This window comes from Hemicordylus capensis, chromosome 4 (assembly GCF_027244095.1).
Source record: "Hemicordylus capensis ecotype Gifberg chromosome 4, rHemCap1.1.pri, whole genome shotgun sequence".
NCBI classification, from domain to species: domain Eukaryota; kingdom Metazoa; phylum Chordata; class Lepidosauria; order Squamata; family Cordylidae; genus Hemicordylus; species Hemicordylus capensis.
The window spans coordinates 319,847,254-319,870,773 of NC_069660.1; the positions used below are offsets into that span (position 1 = coordinate 319,847,254).

Consider the following 23,520-nt stretch of genomic DNA (forward strand, 5'->3'; position numbering starts at 1 on the left):
GTTTGGCAATTTTTTTTTTAAAACTACGTTACATACAGGAACTTCAAACAAACGCAGACCACAAAGGAACAGAAGAAATCATTCCCAACAACATTAAAACCATTCCTCGTTTAAAAAGCCATTTAGGTATATGTTTAGTGTTCACAAAAGTGGGGCACACACATGGTGGAACAGCAGCTGATATGGACAAGCACCCCAGCAGTTATGCTGAAGCATCTGCAACCCTGCTGTGGTCTGTGTACCCTTGTCTCTCTAGACGGCCTGCAGGTGGTGGGGGTGGGGGTGGTGCAGTAGGCGGCAGTGATGTCAACGTGCCTGGAGACAGAAACCCACCCAACACCCACTTTCCTCTCTCTAATTCAGCAGAAGTTTCCAACTGGATTCCAAAATCCAACCGAGAACCCCTTTCCACAACAAAACAAGAACACAAATAATGAAAATCAGGCCAAGTACAAAGGACATACCATCTTGCAAACAAACCATTAGTTTTCTTCTTTAAATTATTTTAATTTCTACATTCACTAGTTAAATAAATTGCCCACAGTGAATACTGTAAGGAGATTTGTGGTCTGCCAGCCCTCAGGGCCTGGCATGGAGAAGCATGCTACAATCTTTAGGTGTCTAGCACAGAACTAGACAGGTAAGGCTCAGCTACCAAGGAGGAGTTGGACAGAGTCCCATTGCAAGGACAGGGCAACCTGGGAGGGGGAGTTTGTGAGGAGGAGGGAGAGAGGGAGGAGGAGAAGAATGGAAGGAGAGAAGCAACAGTGCTGGCAGATGTGCCCAAGGAGGCCTCGTGACACCAATGGGATTAACAAGGCAGCAAGTCTACACATAGAGCATGAGAGGGCAAGCCTGGCCCTCCAGATAATGTTGAACTACAATTCCCATCCCAGCCATACTCAAGTGTGGCTGGGGGGTGATGGGAGTTGTAGTCCATCAACATCTGAAGGGCCAGGTGTGCCCAGCCCTAACATAGAGGCTCTTGCAACAGCCAAGTTCTGGCAACTCTGCAGGGCTGACCCCTCCTCAGCATCCACTGCCAAAATGCTCGTTCTATCCTCGCACACAGACTCCCGGCCTGAAGTAGCCAGAGCCGTTCTCTTCATTTTCAGATATTTAGCACTAGAACCAAGGAGACTTCTGTGGGCAACACCAACTGGCCCTTGGCTTATCATGAACCCATGCCATAATAAGATCATACCCAAACACCACACATGGGAGACAGGAACAATTCCACCCCATTTGCTATTACTCAGGTCAGGGTCGATCCCTCACATAACCTGGGAAACTCAGGAACTCGGCAGATTTAATCCCACCAGTGACATGGGGGATTGAAGCACCTTCCGCCCTTTAGACCAGGCAAAAGGGAAAGTCAAGTTATCAGCTGCTGCAAACTGGAGACTTACACACAAACCTTTCACCAGAAGGGGGCCAGCTGCATTGAAATAATCAGCCACTGAACTCCTTTGTAGAAGAAGAGATGTGGCAGAAGGATGGTTTTAAGAAGTAAAAGGGAAATCTGCTCCCGCCACACCCACATCACAGCGCCTGGATAGGGAAACCTACACCAAGTAGTGAAGGAGAGACTCCAGAAGGAAATAAGCCACATCCGAAAAGGGGGTGACTTCAGCATGGTGCAAGGGTGCCATGATCACAGTCAAGTGACCTCACTTCACCCAAAGCTCCTGCATGGCCCAATCCAGCCACCATCCTACGAGCTCTTCTGCCAGTTGTGTAGAAAGTTGTAGCCTAAACTGCTTCTGCACTCTAACAGCCACCACATCATCCAGCAGTTACTCTGGCCTGAGCTGCAAGATGTGGTAGAGTACCCTGTGGTCTTTCCATCAAGAGGTGAGCCAAGCCACACCCTGCTTCTTCAGCCATGTTCTGGTTTGCTTTGCCCCACTGCCACAAATTGATGTGTTGAGTACTTCAAGATTAGGGAAGAAAGTAGTTATCTGAAAAGATGAAGCTAAGGCATGAAGAGACGACCAACGGCTAAAGTCACTCAGTTTCGACAAGGAGGTACCAGAGCAAGAAGCCAGTGCTGGAAAAGCACCTGACCTAGCACAACGCAATGCCTCAATGAGATGGTTGCCTCACTGCTCAGTTCTAGAAGAAGGGTCAAGAACACAGAGAGATGTTCTCCGGGAGGACCCCAAGACAGAGAAGGGAAGACCACCACCCTCTTGGCGAGGTGTTAAAGCTCTATGAACAAAATGCTCCAGAATATGGATGTCATGCTCCCCTCTTTCCATTGGTGTTCCAACTTGCTGGCATTTCCCAGACATTCCAGTTCCTTGGCTTGCTGCCTCTTAGGAAATCTGCAATCTCCTCTTCCCAAATTACTTCCAGTTTCTCAGGAGGGGACTAGAGTGCTGCTGACAGTCATATGGAGTCCAGCATTCCCCAAGCAGGATCAACTCTTTGCCTCGACAGGCAAGCAGGACTACCTGCAGCACCGCAGCATTTGCTCAGAGGCCGGTGGCAGCACCAATCAGACCAAGGACCCCTTCTTTTAACGATAGTGGCAGCTCTCCAACACCCTGGTGGTATCCGCGCTGTAGTGCTCATGTGCCCGAGTGCAGAGACTGGTGGGCTCTCAACTGAACTTTTTACAGGCATCAGGCAAGGAAGAGTGACTTGCCTAGGAACGGGATGTCCTCTCCAGGCACCCATGGCTGGTGCTCTCTCAGTGGCCTTCCTGAAATCAGCTGCAGAAAAGGCTGCTAACCAGCAGCAGCTCGCCTTCTGACATTTATCCATTCTCAGACATTTTTGTTCAAAGCAAGGCTAACTGTTGAAGTCAGATCCTGGAAGCCCTATACCATCTCCAGGAGAGTCCCGTCTTCTGCGTGATCTATTGGGTTACATGCAGGCTCTTTCTACAAGAGAGTGGTCTGGCATGCACAATTCTTTCTGAAGCACAGTACATGGGTGGTGCAGGGAAGGGCTTGGGTCTCACGTGCCAGGCAGCAGCTAGACCAACTCCAATGGAAGATTTTAATACCAAGCACCATCTAAAGGTGGCAGCCTTGAGATCCATCACATCAAGCCTTTGCTTCTCAGGAAAAGGAGGTCTCTTGCCTGCTGTAGCTCTCTGCCATCCACGTCTAGACAGGCCTGCAAGCTATCATGATGTGCATGTGTGGGCTTGATCCTAGGTAATGGCACACCTTGGTTCCAGACGCACAAAATAAGGTGGGTGCCAGCTTTTGAGTTCCCAGATACAAGGAAGATGGCTTCACGCACCCATGGGGCTTTCTGGGCCCGGGCATGAAGGAAGCATACTGCCCACCACAGAACCCTTTAGAAAGTTTATCTTGCAGGTCACCTGATCTCAGGAAGTGCATGTCACAGGAGAGGACTGTAGCATGCAGCCTGCTTCGTCGGCATCAAGTGGTTCAGAGACACTGCAGGGCAGGAGGATCAGAGGCAGACGTGTTGGGCTATGACCATCCTGGCCCAGTAATAAGTCTTACCTAGTCTCTCTCAACCATTCATCAATCAGTTGCTGACTGAAGGGGCTGACAAGTTCATCTTCTGAAGCTCACAGCTGCTTAACTTACTACACAAGGCAAGATACATCATGTCTTTAACTCAGGCTTCTAACAGCAGAGGCTCTACCCTCAAGTTTCAAAGGCCAGGCACAGCATCTGGAAGAGCTGACTGAAGGACATTCACTCCTCCCGAGTCCTCTGCAAAACTGCTTCACACACCAGCAGCTGAACTTCCCGGAAACTCCTCAGGGTTTCCTTGGGCTTGCCAAGCCTCTGTTCTAGCTCTGCCCAGAACTTGCTGCTTCTAGAAGACATGCTAAAATGAGCCCCACTCCAGACCTGCACAAATTGTGACCCATCAAGCTGAACATAGCCCGTCTTCCAACACTGCCAGCTAGAAGTTTTTGCTGCTGTGCCTGTGATGACAGAAACAGGTAGGTGGGATGTCAAGCACCTGGTGGGACAGGACACAAAGCTGGTGGGCTGAGCTTGTCTGGGGACTGCACCATTTGTGACCTGCTGTCTCCTCCCAGGGGAAACACAGACTCATTTCTCAAAATGCGTGTTGACCACTGTTAAAATGATCGGGGAGTTACCGCAGAAAGGGAGTTATGAAAGCCAAGGAACTAGCTTTGTTACTATTTAACAGCACAGAGTCCCAGCGGGGACAGCTGCAGCAGCAAATCCTCATGTATCTTACAAGAACATACCTGATCCCGTTAGTCCATATAAAGTACTAATTGCCAAACATAGCTTCCTTTTAGAAGAAGTAGGGTGAGGATGGGGGTAGTAGGGACAGAAGGGAAAGGAAAGCAAATCATCTGGAAAGAGAATAATCTATAGCACATGAGTTCCTCATGATACAGTCCTTCATCCACCACCAACTCCCCAGATTAAAATATGATTAAGAGCATCAAGCAAAATATCCCTGTAGATCTCGTTGAAATTTGGTGAACGGCCCCACTGTCCCCATCCATAAACCTGCTATATATATATTCATATATAATTTTTTTACATACATAAAATCACATTGTAAAATTGCATAATTACTAGAAGAGCCTGCAATCCATTTGCACAAGGGGAAAAAAAAAGTTTTTTAAAGTATTGGGAAAGTTCCCCAAACGGACAGAAAATCACCCTGCGTTCCGAGAAGTCTGCACTGATTTCGGTCAGTTCTGTGGAGGTTCTCATCTAGTCTCCCAGATCTCAAGCCTATTGGTGGGGGGTGTGGGGAGAAAACAGGACAATTGGGGCCATGTTGGGAAGGGGACCTTGGGGGCCCGTCTTTGTGAAGTGCAATACAAGCCATGAAAATCGAGGGTGCAGTTTCCTGCTAGAAAGGAAAGGCCAGCTACTTCTTACGATCCAGCTGCCATTAGCCTTCTGTTCTCCTGACTTCCTTCCAAATGCTTCTACACACCAGTCACCAGCTCAGCCACAATGAAAAGCTGAGAGGGGGAATTATTTGGAATACTGGTACACCAATGGAAAACGGCAGTGCTTGCTGCTTGCCCATGCCATGAAGCACCCAGCACACAGATTCACCCCTCTCTACAAACTTGTTTCCCTTGGAATGTGGCATTTCAGCCCAGCTAGCCTGGCACAATCCCTCTGTTTGGAGCCCCTGAAGATGTCCTGCCTACTTGAGAATCCCACATTCATTTTATGGATAAAACGAAGACCGAACCTACCACTTCCAGATTCTACATGATGTCTATTAGGATCAAGGCAGGATGCCACCCACCAGGGCAAGAAGACACAAGGACCCCAGCACCCCTTCTCCAACCATCTTGACACTACATTGTGGAGATCACACACACAACCATGGACACAAATGCAGCTTTTTTCACCATGTATTGAGTAGTGGTTGCCAGCTTCCCCTCCAGACCCTCTCAGGCCTCGTTAGCTCCCTGCATCAAGCCGACTCCCCAGTCGCCTGCGCCTGGCGGAGATGGAGCGAGACAAGGCAGGCAGCGACCGCTCAAAGCTGTTGTATACCACACATGCAAAAACGTTCTCTTTAAAATAATCAAATAATTGTGGAATCACAAAAGGGGCCGAGGCAGCCATACGAGGTAACTCTGGTTCAGTGGTGCTCTCTCTCTCTCGGTCACTCCTGAAAAGCAAGCTTTGCTTACGCTTACTTCTGTATCTGGAATATAAACAGACGCAGATTGATGTTCTTGGCTGCCAGCAATTTGTTACATTCCACAGAGTCTATGATGGGGAGCGGCACATAATCTGTTTCGTTGTTCTCGTTGGTAAAGACAAAGTGATAGATCACAGGGTTGATTTTCACATCGTCATAAGGTCCCTTGAGCAGCAGGAACGAGCACTCCATGGGGGAGTTGATCTTGCTCTTGAGAATGAGCTGGAAGGAGAGGGTCCGCTTACAGGACAGGTTGGGGTTGCGCTCCGAGTCGTTCACCCGGGCCTTCAACACCCAGGTCTGGTTCAGCACGGTGAACCTCGGAGTTTCGTAGTAGAGGCGTGTGATGAAGTCATCGGTTCGGTAAGGACGGAACTGAACCTCTGCAGAAGAGCAAGGAGGGGACAAGGGATGGAAGAAAGGGAAAAGCCAGTTAAACCAAAGAAGTTGCTAGCAAGAAAAAACAAAGCTCGAGTTACCTGTAGCTACTGTGTGGGGCCTTCTTTGCCAGGACGCAAGGAGACAAGGGTGAGAGTGGCCATTCAGAGCTAGGAGGGGGAAGAAGCAACTTGGCTTTTTGGAGGGAGGGGGAGCAGGGGAGAGAAGGAGATAAACACATCAATGCATTTTTTATCACTTAGACACGACACAGTTTCATCATTGCTAAAGCTTTGTGTGGAGAGTGAAGCAGTGGTGGAGCTCAGATATGGTTCGAGGGACCACTGCAACTGCAAGCCACCGTCTGGTGCCACAGAGCCTCTGGCCACAGAGAAAGGTGGCGGCGGCGGCGGCAGCAGCAATGCTGCATGGAGCCAATCCAGGAATCAACACTCAGTGACAGGCTTATGTCTGGAAGCAGGAGGATTTCTATCCCACAATGGTTTCTCCAGAGGGCCATGAAGCTGTTCTCACTGAAGCGTCTTCAGTCTTCTTTGCCTCCCATTTAATTCTTTGCATCAATGGTGCCTTGCATGATAGAATGGTATGCTGCATCAAGAGCACTTCCTCAACAAGCCACCAACATTAGCTCGCAGTGCCCAATCATATCACAGCTCTGACATTCAGACTTGTGTTACAAGGTTAGGCCCTCAAGAACAGCAAGTTGGAGACCTCTCGAGGACCAGCTTAAGGCCTCTTGGGACACTGACAGGCAGTAGAAGCAGGTACATACTCATTCAGCCTTGCAGGAGAGAGGCAGTTGGTTCTGGATTCATGACAGGCGTCCACACCAGGGGGGTGCATAAAAACAAAGTCAGACAATGCAGTTCATGTAACATGGCACCTTTATTTTAATGGTATCAACAATACAGATCTATAGAGTAGCAAGGCACAGTTATGGATCACCACAGTGTAAAACCAGAAACAAGGCATGGGAAAAAGAGACCTTCAGGGTTTCACAGAGTGCAGAAAATCCTGGGGTTAGATACATAAAGACAAAAAACAATACACTGAATCATTCAAGGCTCTATCCAATTTGAGACCCAAAATGTTTAGCACAGTCCACTGTCAATCTGTTAAAACCCTTCTCCTGTAGAGTCCACAGTGCAACGAAGTGTTTTGTTTTGTTCAAGTTTATCAAGATTGTTGGCTCAGTGTTTTAAAGTCTTTGGTGTACAAAACCCATGGAATCTCACAGCACAACCTCAAGGACAGGGAACCTCTGTGTACATTTATGCATTCTTCCGTGTTTCCAGAGGACCGCTAGGAGGGCACGGCAGCAACACCTGGACAAAGGAGGCGACGGAGTTATTCAAGCCACACAATCAGCCCGACTTAGCACTTTTGATCTCTCCAGGCCAAGCAGCAACGGCCTCTCCGGCTAGAGGCCATCTCTTTTCTATAGAAGAGCAAAGTTCTCCACCCCTCTTCTCTCGGGGGCAGAGGCTGCACAGTGTTCAGGAACACTGGATGAGCAAACACCCCCCACCCTGCACCCAGCGGTCAACCCATGCAGGTTGAGCCCCAACTCCACCCTGCTCCCTCAGCACTGCCCGGCTGCCTGGAGCCTCTCTCTCTCAGGGCACTCAGATCTAGCTGCTTTGCAGGTACCCACTAGTAGCAATGAACTTCTCAGCAGGGAGGCAGCTGGTCACTTTGCTTCATAACCAGAGTTCACCAGGACTCCATTTTGCTTTGCTTTTTAAGGTCTAAGTAAGCACCTCCGTTAACTCAGCTAAGACAAGCACAAGCATCCTTTCAGGTTGCAGCACCAAGGGGAGAATTCACTGCTCCCCAAGGCTGGAGACAGCAGCTAAAATCCAAGCAGAGTCTTCCTGTAGGAAAGGTTAACATTTACAGCAAGAGAAAGTGGCTTTCAGGAGCTCTTCTCCCTCCCACCTTCAAGTCCTCCACAAGTGAAGAGTTTCCCCACACATTCTACCGAACGTGCTTTGAAACCCACTTCCAGGTCCATACCGAGGAGTTGGAGACTTACCTGCAGAAGCAATGGAGCTCCATCAGGGCAAAGGGCAGCTGGTTTGCTCCCCAGCTCTCTTTACCTTTATAGTCCCATGCTCAGAAAAAAATGAAACACTTGGCACTTGACCGGGGATGGAAAGTACTTAACACCAGAAAATTATGGACTGTTTGGGGTGGTAGTGGGGGAGGTACAGGACCCAAGACTGTCAACACACTTATAGCAACCACACGGACAGGAATCAAGACCCAAGCTGGAAGTGCCACCGTGCTTTATTCCACGAGAAAGGTTTTGTATGTGTAGAGAATTAACCACCCAACTGCATGCTATTTATTCATATGCCAGATTCCCAACCACTGACAAAGAGCTCAAGACCAACATACCCCTTAGAGGAGGAAAAGCAACACTGATTTTAATCTTAGTCCTTGGCTTGACTGTTAGCCCATCCAATGCAGCTACAGACCTTACCTGCTGCTAGGAAGGGTCCTTCTTCCACATGACATCAATGCTGCCCAGTGGACTAATCAGCAGAGAACAAATGCCAAAGAACCCAGGATGCCTCTGAGCCAGCAGTCTGAGCGCCGGAGGCTGTGTGTTGCCTTTGTGACTTAAGATCCCTGCGACTTTTCCTCCCAGTCCCACGGCAACAAGCATAACGTTTTAGACACCAGTACCCACCCAGCTCTACCCTTGGCCATGGACACTCAACCAGGCCAGGAGGTTTCTTGGGGTGGACATTTAAGGACCCCCCTGCCTGCCCAGCAAAGTCCAGCTCTTCTGGTCTAGAGGAAGAATTGCTGCATGTTGCACAAGAGAAACAAGTCCATCAACAGAGAAGGAATACCAATATGTGAAGAGAAAATCAAGCAATAAAAACCGTCCAACAGTCAAAGCTGCTCTTTTTGTCTACAGCCTAGCCAAGCCCCAACAATTACCTGTATAGCCAATCTTCTCAAAGCTGAGCAGGCCAAAGATGCTGTTGTATAGCTGCATCTCCTTTTTATGTGTTTGGTCCATTTCATCCAGAATCTCCATTAGTTCATTCCCCGTCTTGGCTGGGTGCGTGCACTCTGCTTCGTGTACAGTCAGCTCATGGTAAGGACCTTGCCATGGGCACCCAATCCGCTTGTACTTGCATCGAGTGACCCTGCAGTTGAAAACAACCGCAGAACTCAAATAAGTACCGGCTTGAGCAGGATGCAGAGGCCATATTCTGTACCTCAAAGCCCTGGGCAATGAAAACACTGCTAAGGTGCAGGAGAACCCAAGCCCTGAAGTTCTGGATTCAGATCCTCCAGATCCACAAATGCCAGATGACCTTTCCTCCCAAGGAGGACTGCTCTTCTGATGCATGTCCTGAGTGACCAGAGCTTCTCAGCACAGATGTTAAAAGGCATCAGGACAATAAAGATGCAGTGACCCTCATTGGGATGGTGGCAGTTAACAAGGCTGACAATTCTAAATAAGTAAAATGTTACATCACAGAACATCAAAGCTTGATAAAGAGTAGCCTCATACTTTACCTCAGCTCCTCTTCCCATCACGTCCCCCGCACCACCCCAACTTTCTATGAAAACTTAGTGCCCGTAGCATGCAGATTACAACCTTTTCTGCAAAGGGTGTGCGCTTAATCAATGAGCACATAGCAAACAAAAGGAAAAGACCCTTGCCTATGGGGAACACCACACACTTGAAGGTTTGTCAGGGCTAGTGGGGAAAATCTAGGCACCTAGAAATCAGACTCTGTTCAGCCTCAGTGCCATTAATAAGATTATGAATTCCACAAAACTATGAAATGCAGGATTTTGTAGGACAGAAAGCAGCAGTTACCTTGCACCACCCATAGTAAATAGTACCCATAGGACCACACATAGTAAATACAGGTGGACCTCATTATTCATGGTTCTGCATATCCATGGGCACCTAATTGACACCAAACCTCATTATTTGTGGATACAAAAGGGTTAAAATACACATATCCATTGTTTCAGGATGGCTGGAAATGACCTTGATGGTAATTTCCAGCTGCCATTTTGTGGTCATTTGGTTAAAAAAAGGCACACACCCCCGGGTGATGTTTCATGGGAAAATGGGGAATTTGGTGGCGGGCGGGGGGGGGGGGGGCTAGACAGCTGGAGACTGGCAGAGCATGGTAGGACACTTTATTTGCCCTTTTTCTGCATTTTGCCCCCTTTCTTTAGCCCAGGAACCTAACCCCCTCCCCAATCCCATTGACTTTAATGCCCTGTTATCTGCAGTTCTAGCTGACAATGGAACCCCCCATGGATAACAGGGTTCACCTGTACCTGATTCTCAAGTACATTCCAAAGAGGCGGCACCACTCAAACACACGAACAGACATTAAGCTAAGAGCTCACAGGAACTACCCTTTCCAGATCAGACCAAAGGCCCTTGGCCACAGAGTCTACTCTAAACCCACTGACGACTAGAAGCGACTCCCCATTTTCCTGGCACCACCACTCCAAGAACTGCCCAATCCAGCTCGCTAAAGCTGTAGTCAGTTAAAGCAGCCAGCCTGAGCCACCTGAGCAAGAGACGAGTAGGGCTCTTTACCTGTCCTGGCATTCTTCTTTCTGGTGCCTCTCCAGAAGCGAGCGAGGAAACTGACGCATGCAGAAGCCACACTCCGACGGCAGCTCGCTCACTGCTTTTTCTACAGCCAGATTTCGGCAGCAGAGGCTCTTGCTGATTTCACAGCGACAATTGGGACACGTAGCCTGCTCCTCCTTCAGCCGGGCATCTGCCAGCAAGTGGATGAAACATCCAGCACACATCAAGTGTCCATTGGTACACTGTGGAAAGAAGAAAATAAGAATTCAGAGGCCTTCTAGAAAGAGCATCACAAAGGGTACATTCCACCCCACCTTTCTGAGTTCTAACTAGCTTATTGTATATATGCCTACATCTCCACCCTTTCTTGGAAAGCTCAGGGCTCTGCAAGTCAGGCAATGCCCAGAGACAAAAGTTTGGGATGGTGTACAAACTTGATAAATAAAATAAGATAAATAATAACCAGGTCTTTATTTTTCAAAACCACTTCTCAATAAAGCCCACTACTGCATTCCCAATCCATTCACCTGTACAAGCTACAAGTGTTAGTCAAAAAAGGAGGGGTTGCTATATTTCATGAGGAAGGGACTGGGAAGAAGCAAGGTATCCAGAAGGCAGCCCTTCTTTCCATGTGAGCAATCATGGCCCAAGTTCAATGCCCTTGCTTCAAACTCAGCCACTCTGCAGGCTCAAGAGGCTAAAACCTAGACTGTTCAAGAACTGAAGCAAAGACTTTAAAAGCTCTCATTTCACACTGAAGGACTGTTTTGCTTTCAGACCCTCTATCAAGTAGAGGAGTTAAGAATGGTTTTGTGAGCAGCCCCTGAGGCAAGGAAGATGGACAGCAAACTGGGAAAACAGTTTTTTAAAAAACCAGTTTGCTGTTCAATGGCAATAGACAAACTTCAGGCTCCCAAGTCTCAGTTCAAAGGCATTGAATGCAGAGCTGAAAAGGACTACAACAATAATCTAATAAAGTACAGAACATCCCACATCAAAAGCATCCTCAAGAGACCTCCCTCTTTTCTCCATCTTCCATGACCTCATCAACTAGGGATGGGGTCATCGCTCAGTGGTAGAGCGTCTGCTTTGCATGCATCACAGGTTCATTCCCTGGCATCTCTAGATAGGCCTAGAAAAGAGCCCTGCCTGGAATTCTGGAGGGCCACTGCCAGTCAGCATAGACAATCCTGAGCTAGGTGGCCTGACTCCATATAAGGCAGCTTCCTATGTTCCTAACTTTTAAGTTTGCCTTTATCAATTTTCATCACAGTTCCAAAAAACAGAACTAATCAACTTTTAACACTGATAAAATTAGAAAATAGATTACAATTTTATCAGATGCTTGTTCACAAGTAGTGTCTTTTGACTAGAGTAGCTTGGCTCTTATTGGTTAAAGACACACATACACTGACAATAATCCTCAATTTAGAAGTATAGAGCAGAATTTCAATAGTCTTTTACAAAAGATTTTTACAATATCCATCCATATCAGAAAAGTGGACAATTTTCCTAAGAAATCATTAGGATACTTGGGATTTTACATCTTTAACAGAGTGGAAATCTCATCCATCGTTGCAGCACCCCACACCTTTGAATATCAAGCTCTAATTCAAGGAGGTTTCTTGTTTATCAAACAATCTGAAATTTGGCTGCTGTGATTAATCTCTCGTTACATTCAAGTCCCACCTCAAGAGAAGTTCCTGTCCACCTTTCACTCACTCAGGAACAGAGCCTGTCCCAAGAAGAACTGCCTCCACAGACCATCTGACATTAAGTTGAGATGCTCCTAGAATTGGCTGGCACTCCAACTACCACATGTTACATAAAGGAACATACACCAATCTGAGCCTAATGTGTTTAGATTAAAAGCCTACCCTTTAAAAACCTCAAACAAGCACAAGCTCTGGCTCTGATTACTTGAAGCTGGAGGCAATAGGGGCAGGCCAACTCCTTGGCTAGAGTAACAGAATTCAGGTACAGCAGTACAAAGAGCGTTTCATTCAAAGTTTAGGGTGACGTTAGAAACAGAATGCAGGAGTCTTCTCCACTCCCTGCCATCATTGCCTCTCTTAAATAAAGCAGGTGGAGAGAGAGACACAAACCCTGTTGAACAATTTCACTACAGCAAGATTGACACAAAGAGCCAAAGCAGCAGTCAAAATGTGACAGTGTCTTAAGGAGCAGCAGGGAAGTGTCACCCAATTATTTAACTACTTGCAGGGTTGGGGTTTTTTTTAGATTCTAGAGGTCAATCATTAACATCATTTTATATTTTCTATCATAGCACATGCATGTCACTATACTTCCCCTCTCTACCACAACATCAGGTGAAGAACAGTAGCCGGCAAGCCAAAAGAGTCTCAGAATTGGTGTGTAAGAAACAGAAGCAGGACTACGTTTCGAGAAGCATCAGGTTTGGGGATCACATCTAACATTCCCGATCCACCCTTTACCTTTGCAGGTGGTCCTTATGATGGGGAGATAGATGGCTTGGGAAACAAGAGGCTGACATTTCTTGTTTACTTGCAGACAGCACTTTACACAGAGAAAACTAGATGTAGCCAGACCAAAGTATCAAAACAAGAACTGGGTTTTTACCTGTAGCAGCAACAAGCAAGTCACTAGGATGATGAGACCAAGTTCAGACCTGCAACCACCTCTGAACTCTAGAGCCACTAAACCATAAGCCATAAGCCACTAAGCCATAAACTACCATGGCGTTGCCTCCTTTAGCCACTTGTTTTCCTGGCCACACACTACGCTAAGTGCAAGTGGGACTATACCAGATTGCTGGCCTGGAAAGGACCAGAAGGAATCAAACTGTGACCCTGTAAGGAAAAGGAGCCCAGCCTCCTCCCAGCAGAGCCTCACCACCACCTGCTGCTTTCACCTTGGACTATTTTTGGCTCATCATTAAGGACTGCTGCTCCTGTGCACAAGCACCTTAAAATATGAACCTTGACATTATAGCAGAATACAAGAAATATTGGCACTCTGGATTTTCAGCCGACTTTCCAAAGGGGTCTGCTTATATGAAATCACCATGTCTGTGCCTATGTCCATGTTCCCCCCTCAAACTCGTGTGTTTACAAGGCTTGTAAGGTCCAAGCTGCTTTTCTCTGTAAACTCCTTCTGCACAATCACACTGTCCATTAGATTTAAGAGTGGCACAAGTCTGCTGTTAAAACTGGGGCCAAAATCAAAGCAGAGGTCAGCAGCCCTAGTGTGTTCCAGAGAAGGAAAAGGAACCAGAGAAGCTCAGTTATGTATCGGCGGATGTAAACACAAATTAGGTCCAGTGAATAATGTGACTGTGATGACGATGACCAAGGGTTATCTTTGCAATCTCACCCCACCCATGGAAATCCTGTCGGCAATGTTGTCACAAAGAGGAGTAAGAAGAAGTACATAGTGCACCACAGGGAGGTGGCTCACAACAAGGCTGGCCTTTTGACATCCACTCAGGGATTTTGAACGAGACAGATGAGAAACAGACACTAGCTTTGATCTTTCTGGGGCAACAGCAACTAGTGAACTAGGGTAGTCCTGAAAAGCTAAAGGTGGCCAAGTATAGTGCACAAGCAAATCCTCAGGGATGGCATCACTGAAAGAGCTAGGAAGAGGAAGTGAAGGCCAGGAGACAGCCACAGATGAACCAGGAGGGTGTAATGCAAAAATGTACAGATGTTGGCCTACAGCTCCCACCATCTACAGTCACAGTGGCCAATAGTCGGGGTGAGTTGTAATCCAACAGCAGCTAGAGGTTCAAAACTGCATAGCTCTGGGGTAGTAGGGCTGGCTGTGGGAAGCCCACGTTCAAAGCTCCACTCCAGTGCCTTTGGCCAATCATTATCTTGAGCCAGTCTACCTCACAGGGTTGTGGTGTAGCTAAACAACCACTTGGGAGAAGGGAAGAATATAAGTGCCATGAATAAATGAAAGCAGAAACAGTTCATTACAAGCCCATAGCCTTTAATGCCATCTCTTCATTAGATGCCAGTTCTTCTTTCGTGTTTTGGAATGGCATGGAAACAGATCAAAGCAGTCAGAAAAACCTGGGTATACAACAAACCAGAGAAGAAAAAGGCAAAAAACCATACATAGCCCAAACAAGCAAATCTTGCTGCACAATGCTAACAACTAATCAGAGCAACAGGGCAAATAAGGGGAAACTGACTATGTTCATCCATGACACACTGTCCTCAGACACTTGATGTAAAATCAAAGCTGCTCCTAGTAGTTGTGGGGACCTTTCAGTGGCCTCCAGGAAGCTCAAGTTAAACTTTGACAACAAGGCAGAGCAGAAGAGCTACAGCACTCAAGAAAATACACTTCAGAGACATGATGGGTCTAATACACCAGTGGTCCCTCTAATTTTTTTCATCTGTGTGCAGAATGTTCTGGGCAGCAGTATTAAGAGAATCTGTGTGCACCTGCATTCAGAATAGGGCCTTCCTGATTCAACCTGAGCGGGATCTAAAATGAACTGAGCGGACATCCAAAAACCTGTGAACGCACGCATGTGTGCACACCTTAGAGGGAACAGTGCTAGGAAGTTCCCAGCCCACATGCACAGGACTCTATGAACCCAGCCTGCCAAGAGGTAAGGCCCCTGCTCATGCTGCAGGAAACTTCTCTTCCTCTCTCTCTAGTCAATGCAGAAGATTCCCCATATCATATTGCTTCTGCCAACGCCAAGTCCAGCATGTTAGAAGAAAAACCCTCCCCAACAGGCACCGAGCAGGAGCTCTTATCTACTCCAAAACCCAGCATGTGAGGAGATCTATCTCCATTCCCTCAAGTTACATTTTCTCAGGTACAAGAAAATTTAAGGTAAGAATTCAGAGGTGACAAATGATGGACTGGCTAGTAAGCTAAGACCAAGTCTGAGCACCCTGGCTGGTGCATGATGGCCACTGGGCTTGGTTCAGAAATAGGTTCAAATCCCATAGGCTCCTGTTGGGCAAGTTCAGCATCACTTCTTCAGTTTGTAAGATGGAAGCCTAACTCTTAGGAAGGTTTTGAAGGTAAACACAATTACAGAGCATGTCACACATCTGACATATTATATTAATGGTAAGTATTTAATATAATTATTTAAGACAGCCGGAATCTCTGGAAAGACAGCCTTTCCTGAATGCTCACAGCATACATGGCTTTCAGGATTATACCCTGCAATTAATTTGTTTACACACTTGAAGTACACCCCTTCCTACTTACAAGTTGTGTCTTTTGGACCAAGTTACACAACTCACAAGAGAAATAGTAGCATGGCGTAATCCTCTTCCTCTCTTGAGCTCTCCATGTTCCACAGCCTCTCTGGCCATTTTATCTATACTGTAAAGCAGACTGACACATTACTGATGGTCATCAGGAATTGCAGCCAGTTCTGAATGCCCAGTCTCTCATTTCTAAAAAACTGCTGTGCTCTGTCCTGATGTGCACTTTTTGCAAGTTTCTAGGTAAGCCAGGATACCCGGAACCCCTGCATTAGGGTCATCCTGCTCCCGGTTGTCAACCTGCAGGGTCATGTTCTCCCTCTACTCGGTCTCTCCTGTTCATGGGGACATATGAGCCCTTATCTGATCACAACCAGCCTTTTGCACTGCCTGTAGGGTTAAGGGTATCCTGGCTTACCTAGAAACTTGCAAAAAGTGAACATCAGGACAGAGCACAGCAGAGCACAAAGACCACTGTGGTTGGGGATGACAGGAGTTGTATTCCCAAAACATCTGGGGAACCAAGGTTGGGAACCCCTGCCTTAATGTACGAGTTATAACACTGTGGGGGAAGTGTTAAAACATCAAGGCACCTTTTAACGTGGTGATTCTCTTTATTTAGCAGGGGAAGAGTAACTGGACCTCTCCACCCCCAGCACAGCAACCCTCCAGTGGCTGTTGCTGGTGTCTATCTTATGTTTCTTTTGAGATTGTGAGCCCTTTGGGGACAGGGATCCATCTTATTTATTTGTTGTTTCTCTGTATAAACCGCCCTGAGCCATATTTGGAAGAGCGGTATAGAAATTGAATAAACAAATAAAACCATACAAGTACTACAGCTTGACCGAACAGGGGCTTTCTGGCAGGGTCCTTGTCCATCACACCAAGATTAATCAACTGGCCCTTGAATATGGAGCTGGCCAAACCAGCAGGTACTTCAAAAAGCCTTCTTTCAAGGGTACTCTGTGGTATGGTAAACAGATCTCAGAGATCCATTAAACAGTTAAATAAAACAGTTAAATGAAAGTGATTATAGTCATGTTGAACCACGGTGTAACTCTGTTCCTATTCTATTTTACATGACAGCAGTAGTTTTTAAAAAATCACACATCCCTCCAACATTCGTTAGCCACTTACAAACAATAGCAATTAGTCCTGAAAAGTTAGAATATGGCACACACAGTAGATCTGAATGCTTACTAGCAGGTATCGGGATTCCCAAGCCTCCTACCAATAGAGGAATCCAAGAATAAAGCCCTCTTAAAAACACTGCAGAACACAACTTCAATAGCTAAGAAATATCAAGCTAAGAAATTACTAGACACTAAATGAACTTTCCACAAGCCCCAATACCCAATTCAAAACTTATAGCTATGTATGGATTCAATTCAAGCTGCTGCATGCTGTATGTAAAAAAGCAACTGAGCAGACAAGTTCCTACATTATTTTTCATATGATACTTTCCACAAGGTCACTGACAAAAGTCTCAACAGAATGTTGAAATGAGGTTCAGCAGGGCATTTTCTCAGCAGCCTGGACACAAGCTTCAAGAAATTGGGGCCTTCCCTAGTCAAGCCTGCAAGAAAACCCAACAGACTGCTTGGAACTGGCTTTTCCAAGACATCAAAGCCCTGCTTCCTCTGGTAACCTGTAACACAAGCCATAAAGTGTCCTCGCCCTTAAATGCGTCTATCAATAACAGCCATTGTCCTCTGCTGCTCACATTTCTACCCCAACAGCATCAGAGAGAATAAGCAGCTTTTACTTGCTTTTCCCATTAAACAGAAGCCACAGATTTTACAGATCTATGGAAATGAATTCTGAGGTCCACTGTTCAACCAAGGCAAGAGGCAGTTTTAAAAATTGGTTTAAGATACGGTGTTTCCAAAATACCTCAAAACAGTATACAACAAAAAAATGCAATAAGAGAATCAAATAAAAATGATGAGAGAAAGCTACAAGTAAGAAAAATACAGACTAGCCAAAGGTCCCCATAAACCTAGTAAAAAGGCAGATTTCCTGATCTCATTAAGAAGGTTCCAGGCTTTGGGAGTCATGACTGCCAAGGTTCTCCTTCTAACCCTTGCCATCCTGATCTGCTGCAAACACAGGAGTTGCCTGTTGACTAACATAAAGAAAGGTGACCCCCAAGGTCTGAGGCTATGCAGGGCTTTCCAGGTTGAAACCAGCACTTTGCACTGGGCCTGGAAACAACCTGGGAAGCAGCAGGACTGGCACAGAACAGGCTGAATGAATACACACACCTCACAATACCTAATGATGAGATGTGCACAGCTGCATTTTGCACTGGTTTAAACGCCCAAGTAGTTTTAGAGCACTCTTGTCAAATGGGGAGTCTCATGCAAGCCTGCAGCCCAAGAACAGTGGCAAACAGAGACGCTGCATGAACACAAAGCACTCCCACTCTCAGCATTGACTCAGTTTGATTGCCTGTACGCTTCTCCTCACACAGACCTGCTAACAATGCTACATCTCTCAAGCTGGTAATATTTAACAGTGATCCTGCTCAACCAAGAACAAAGCACAGTTCCTGTCCTGTCTTTTAGCACAGGATTATGGAGATGGCACCACTCTGCCATCTATTTATGCTACCACTGAGCACAAAACGCGATGCAGATATTATTAGGGTGCAACCACCAAAGTGTAACATCACCAAGGCAATGACCTTTGCATTTAGGGACTTAACTAATGCAAGTCACATGCTGCCATCACATGCTCCGTGCTTCTGGTCCTCACTCGGTTTCTTTCCGTTCAAGTCCCTGTTCCGCACCAATTAAGTGCAAACATTGGGGGGCGGGGGAGGAGAGGAGAGACTGCTTTCATGCAGCAAAGCAGTCATCAGAGGCACAGCTGGGCAAAAGTCCATTTGATTGTTGGCTGGCTTGCCTGAAGAGCCCTCTGTGGCTTCTTTGCCCCAAAATGCTTGCAAGAATTCACTGGAGCGCAACTGAGAAAAGGAGGAACCCATTTCCTGCTCATGCAAGAAGAGAACAAACTGGTGCTCAAGAGAGCTACTTGCAGAACAGTCGCAGTGGGGCACCTCCAAGTCTTGGCAGACTAGCCCATGGCACCGCAAAACTCCTCTCTGTCAAGCACAGACGAAGAGCCCTGGAAACAAAGACCATCCTGGCAAGGACAATCCCTCAAGGGACACCAGGGGACCATGAAGCCCAGAAGGCACCTGCTCCTCTGGTCAGCAGAGCAGGACAGGACGGCCAGCCAGCATCTGCACACACCAGACCTCCTCATGAACAAGATGTTGGGGGGGGGGGCTTAAGATACATCCCTACTTTTCCTCTGGTGAGAACCAAACATTTAAAAAATACAAGGCATTTACACACACACACACACACACTCTCTCTCTCTACTTATTTATTTATTTAAATCTCCTTAAGGGGAGAGCTATCTAAAAAAATTTTTTTTAAGGTTCCAGGGCTCATGGATTTGACAAATGTCAAACCCCCATTTCAGCACCTAGCAGTCAAGTCTAATATTCCATGTGTTTGTAAAGTGGAGCAAATTACTGGATCTTCTAGCCTGGTTTCCACTTAGCTACCCAGAAGGAAACATACAACCTTGGGTTGGCGTAGCATTGGAGGACAGATGGAAGGAAAAAGAATAAAAACAGAACAGAAAATAAGGGAGAGATACATGCAGAAAGAACTAGGCCCCATCTGGCAGGATTGTACAAACTATAACACTGTGGGGGAAGACTCAAAAACCTGCCTTGCTATACTGGCACATCAGGCATTTGGGATCGAGAGTAAAGTTCTTGAGGGGCTTGGCAACCAACCTGTAGGATAGATCAGATCCTCTTTGTCTGTTGCAATTCCACACTCTGGTTGTCTGTTAACAACCCTTTTCCCCATCCCAAAACTCCAGTCACAACTGCCATGCCTCCTAGTACTCATGCAGACATTCACAGTGCAAAAAGGTAGCAAAACGTGCATAGAAATTCTAGTGGTGGGCATATGCATGCAAAGAAAACACAGCAGCTAGGACAATGGAGCCAGTGGCTGCGAGAGGAGCAGGTGCACTGAGTGGTGCCCACCTAGGACTTGCATTACTCTACGTAAGATAGTTCTGAACCCGATTTCAGGGCAAAAACCATGCACAAGTTATAGCATACCGGCGGGGGGGGGGGACACACATGCAATAGCTCACACTCAGTTTATTATTTACAACCCACCCTTCCTTCAAGAATCTCAGCACAAATATTAGCTGGGGAGGGAGGGAGGGAAGGAAACAGAACAAGATGCCATCAGCCGGACCAAATCTCTTGAGCTAAAGGCCTGCAGAACAGGGGTTGTATGGGATGGGAGGCAATGGACAGGCACCTATTAGGAAGAAGACCCAACAGAGAGGAATGACTGGACCAGGAAGAGAAAGAAAGGCAGAAGCTGACCGTGGTCAAACTCTTGGAGACCTCGGACAAAGCCAGGTAGAAGGAATGGTGGCTTTATAGAAGAGGAGATTATTTTCTAATTCCTGGGAGCCACCATCACAATTTAGGGCAGGGGAAGCCAACCTGAGGCTCTGCAGCTGCTGCTGCAGCACTACAACTCCCATCACTCCCAGCAGCAATTTATTGTGGCTGGGGATGATGGCAGTTGTAGTCCAACAACAGCTGGAGAATCTCAGGTTGGCCAGCCACTTTAGGGTCTTTCCCAGCTCTGTTTACAGGGCTGCAGTGCGGTGGCCAGTGGGCAGCAGAGTATGTGTAAGGTCTGCCTATATATATTTGGAGGGGGGAGACTGCGCAGGGGAAAGGCAAGAACAGTACAACTAGCGCCAGACATGCCTGGCTGTACTCTTCTTACCCTCTCCAGTTGAAGCAATACCACTCTCCAGTAAGGCTCTGTACTTACAGTGGTAGCAGAGAGAGAACCAGCTGCCCAGGCATTGTCGGCACTGAAGGGTGACCCAACCACACCACCCGCCTTTTCTCACACTCAGACAGTCACCCGTGCAAGGGAGTGCTGCTGCTGCTGCTGCTGCTCCAGCAGGAACAAAAGGCACTTCCACAGCCCGCTCTCCACGAAGGCTACTCTCTCCGCAATCCCACCTTGTCATCCTCGCAGGGGCGGGCAAGCTTTTGCACCAGACCTGAGCTTCAGTGGAGGCCATTATCAGCAGCAGCACCCTGGGGCCAGCTAGGAGGCTGAGCTTGCCGGGGAAGGGCTCCCTCCCTCGCTCCCTTTCAAGCCCCTGGCAGGGCGAGGCGGAGGCCCCTCCGGGCTCTCCCTGCCGCGCCCCTGGCATCCCCACGCGACGCGTGTCGGCGCCGCCCGCTCTCCGCAGACGCGGGGGAGGCCGGCCCCGCGCAGTCCCGTGGGGGCGCGCGCAGAGGGGCCAGCCTCGGCGGCCCCGGGGCACGCAACGTGTGGAGGCGCCCTGACACCCAGCCAGCACGCCCCGCGCGAGAAGGGAGGCCGCCGCCGCTGCCGCCGCCGCGCACCTGGTAGACGGAGGCCTTGGGCAGGTCGAGGCACACCGTGCAGCAGAGCACCGAGTAGAGCCGCTCCTCCAGCTTGACGCCGCCGCCGCCTCCCTCGGCCCCGCCCGGCAGCTTGAGTCGCTTCTTGGGCGGCGCTTCGGAGTCTCGGTCGCCGCCGGGTTCGGGCTGCCCCTGACGGGCGCCGCCGCCGCCGCCACCCCCCGCTCCCGCCCCGCCAGCCCCGAGCGGCGGCCCCGGCTCCTCCGCGCCCCCCGGGCCGGGCCCCGCCGCCTCCCCTAGCGCCAGCGCCCCCCCGGCGCCAGCCGCCGCGGCCACCCCGCCGCCGCTGCCGGGCTCCCGCTCGTCAGGCCCCGACATGCTCCGTCCGTCTGGCTGGCCGGCTGGCTAGTGACTTGGGCTGGGCTGCTCGCTTCAGCCGGCCGCCTGCAGACCCGGCCTGCCCGCCTCAGGCGCCGCCATCTTTGTTTGGCCTCTTCGCTCCTTCCCCGCCGCCCCCCCCCCAGCAGCCGGCCGCCTCCAGGCCACGCCCACCGCCCCGCTGGGCCAATCCGCGCGCGCCTCCCTCGCCCCAGACAGGCGGGCCGCCAAGGCCCTCCCCCGCCCGCCAATGGCGACGCGAGGGGCTGCGCATAAAGACCGGCGGCCGCCTGCTCCAATCGCTGCTGCCCGGTCCTCAAGATAGACAGCTGAAATGCCTACTGAGCGCAAGCGACGGCAGCCTCGCCAATCGCCGTTCACAGAGGGCGGGCCTCCTCGCGGAGAAGGCGGAGCCGCCGCTAGCAGCTGCCGTCGCCGCCGCACAAAAGACGTGTCGAAGGGTGGGCAGCGGATGTCTGCTGGAGGCTCTGCTGCTCGCTAGAAGAGGGCGGGGCAAGAAGGGAGAGGTGACGTCAGCGAGGGAACGCCTGCGGCCTGCTTGCTTGTTTCCCCGGGAGGCGCCTTGGCGCTCCAGCCCGGCTACACGGCCACGCTCTATTACGTGAGAAGGCGAGTGAGCTGGGCTCTGCTGCTTGCCTAGAAAACGAGACTGCAGCCACACGTGCAGCACTATGGAGTGGTATAACTGACTGGCGGAGGAGCTGCTTTCTTTCTTTCAGTGCTCACAGGGCAAGTCGGTCTCTTACCTGCTCTGCTACCTTTCTGCTTGCAGGGAGTGTTGTTGCTTTTTAAACACATCAAAGCATTCAAAAGCGATAACCACGTTTAGCGTGAAGAAATACAAACAAATATTTATATACCACTTTTCGACAAACGTTCCCAAAGCGTTTTACACAGAGCAAACAATAATAATGTAATGATGGATCCCTATCCCCAAAGGCTAAAAAGAAGCTTAAGGTAGACACCAGCAGCAGCCACTGGAGGGATGCTGTGCTGGGGATGGATAGGGCCGGTTGCTCTCCCACTGCTAAATATAAGAAAATAACGACTTTGAAAGGTGCTTCTTTGCTCAGTTAGCAGGACCATACAGTCCTTCTCCTGCAACTTTACAACCATGTGCTGCTGCCCAGGAGGGCATCATAGGGCTACTGCCATCTTCTCTGTCTTTCATAAGAACAGTCCTGTTGGATCAGGCCCATCCAGTCCAGCACCCTGTTTCCCGCAGTGGCCCACCAGATGCCTCTGAGAAGCCCACAGGCAAGAGGGGAGGGCATGCCATCTCTCCTGCTGTGGCTCCCCTGAATCTGGTATTTAGAGGCATCTTGCCTCCGAAACGGGAGATGGCCTATAGCCACCAGACTAGTAGCCATTGATAGACCTATCCTCCATGAATTTGTCTAAGCCCCTTTTAAAGCCATCCAAGCTGGTGGCCATCACCACATCCCGTGGCAAAGAATTCCATAGATTACACGCCATGTGAAGAAGTACTTCCTTTTGTTGGTCCTGAAATTTCCAGCTTTCGGTTTCATGGGATGACCCCAGGCCAGGTTCTAGTGCTGTGAGAGAGGGTGAAAAATTCCTCCCTGTGCACTCACTCTATTCCATGCATAATTTTATAAACCTCTATTGTGTCTCCCAATACTTGCCACTTTTCCAGACTAAAAGGTCCCAAATGCTGTAGCCTTGCCTCATGTGCTCCAGGCCCCTGATCATCTTGGTTGCCCTCTTCTGCACCTTTTCCAGTTCTATAATGTCCTTCTTAAGATACGGTGACCAGAACTGCAAGCAGTACTCCCAGTGTG

At 48.7% G+C, this 23,520-nt stretch overlaps 1 protein-coding gene across 1 annotated transcript; it reads right to left on the reverse strand.

The window, feature by feature from the left end:
* Positions 1-21,855, reverse strand: ZFTRAF1 (zinc finger TRAF-type containing 1). The gene is made up of 4 exons (XM_053243779.1): positions 21,341-21,855; positions 10,643-10,881; positions 9,004-9,215; positions 1-6,035 (listed from the first exon to the last, which is right to left on the reverse strand). Exons 1-4 carry the CDS (start codon positions 21,695-21,697, stop codon positions 5,644-5,646), a joined length of 1,200 nt encoding a protein of 399 aa, XP_053099754.1. The 5' UTR covers positions 21,698-21,855; the 3' UTR covers positions 1-5,643.
* Between the last annotated feature and the right edge of the window lie 1,665 nt (positions 21,856-23,520).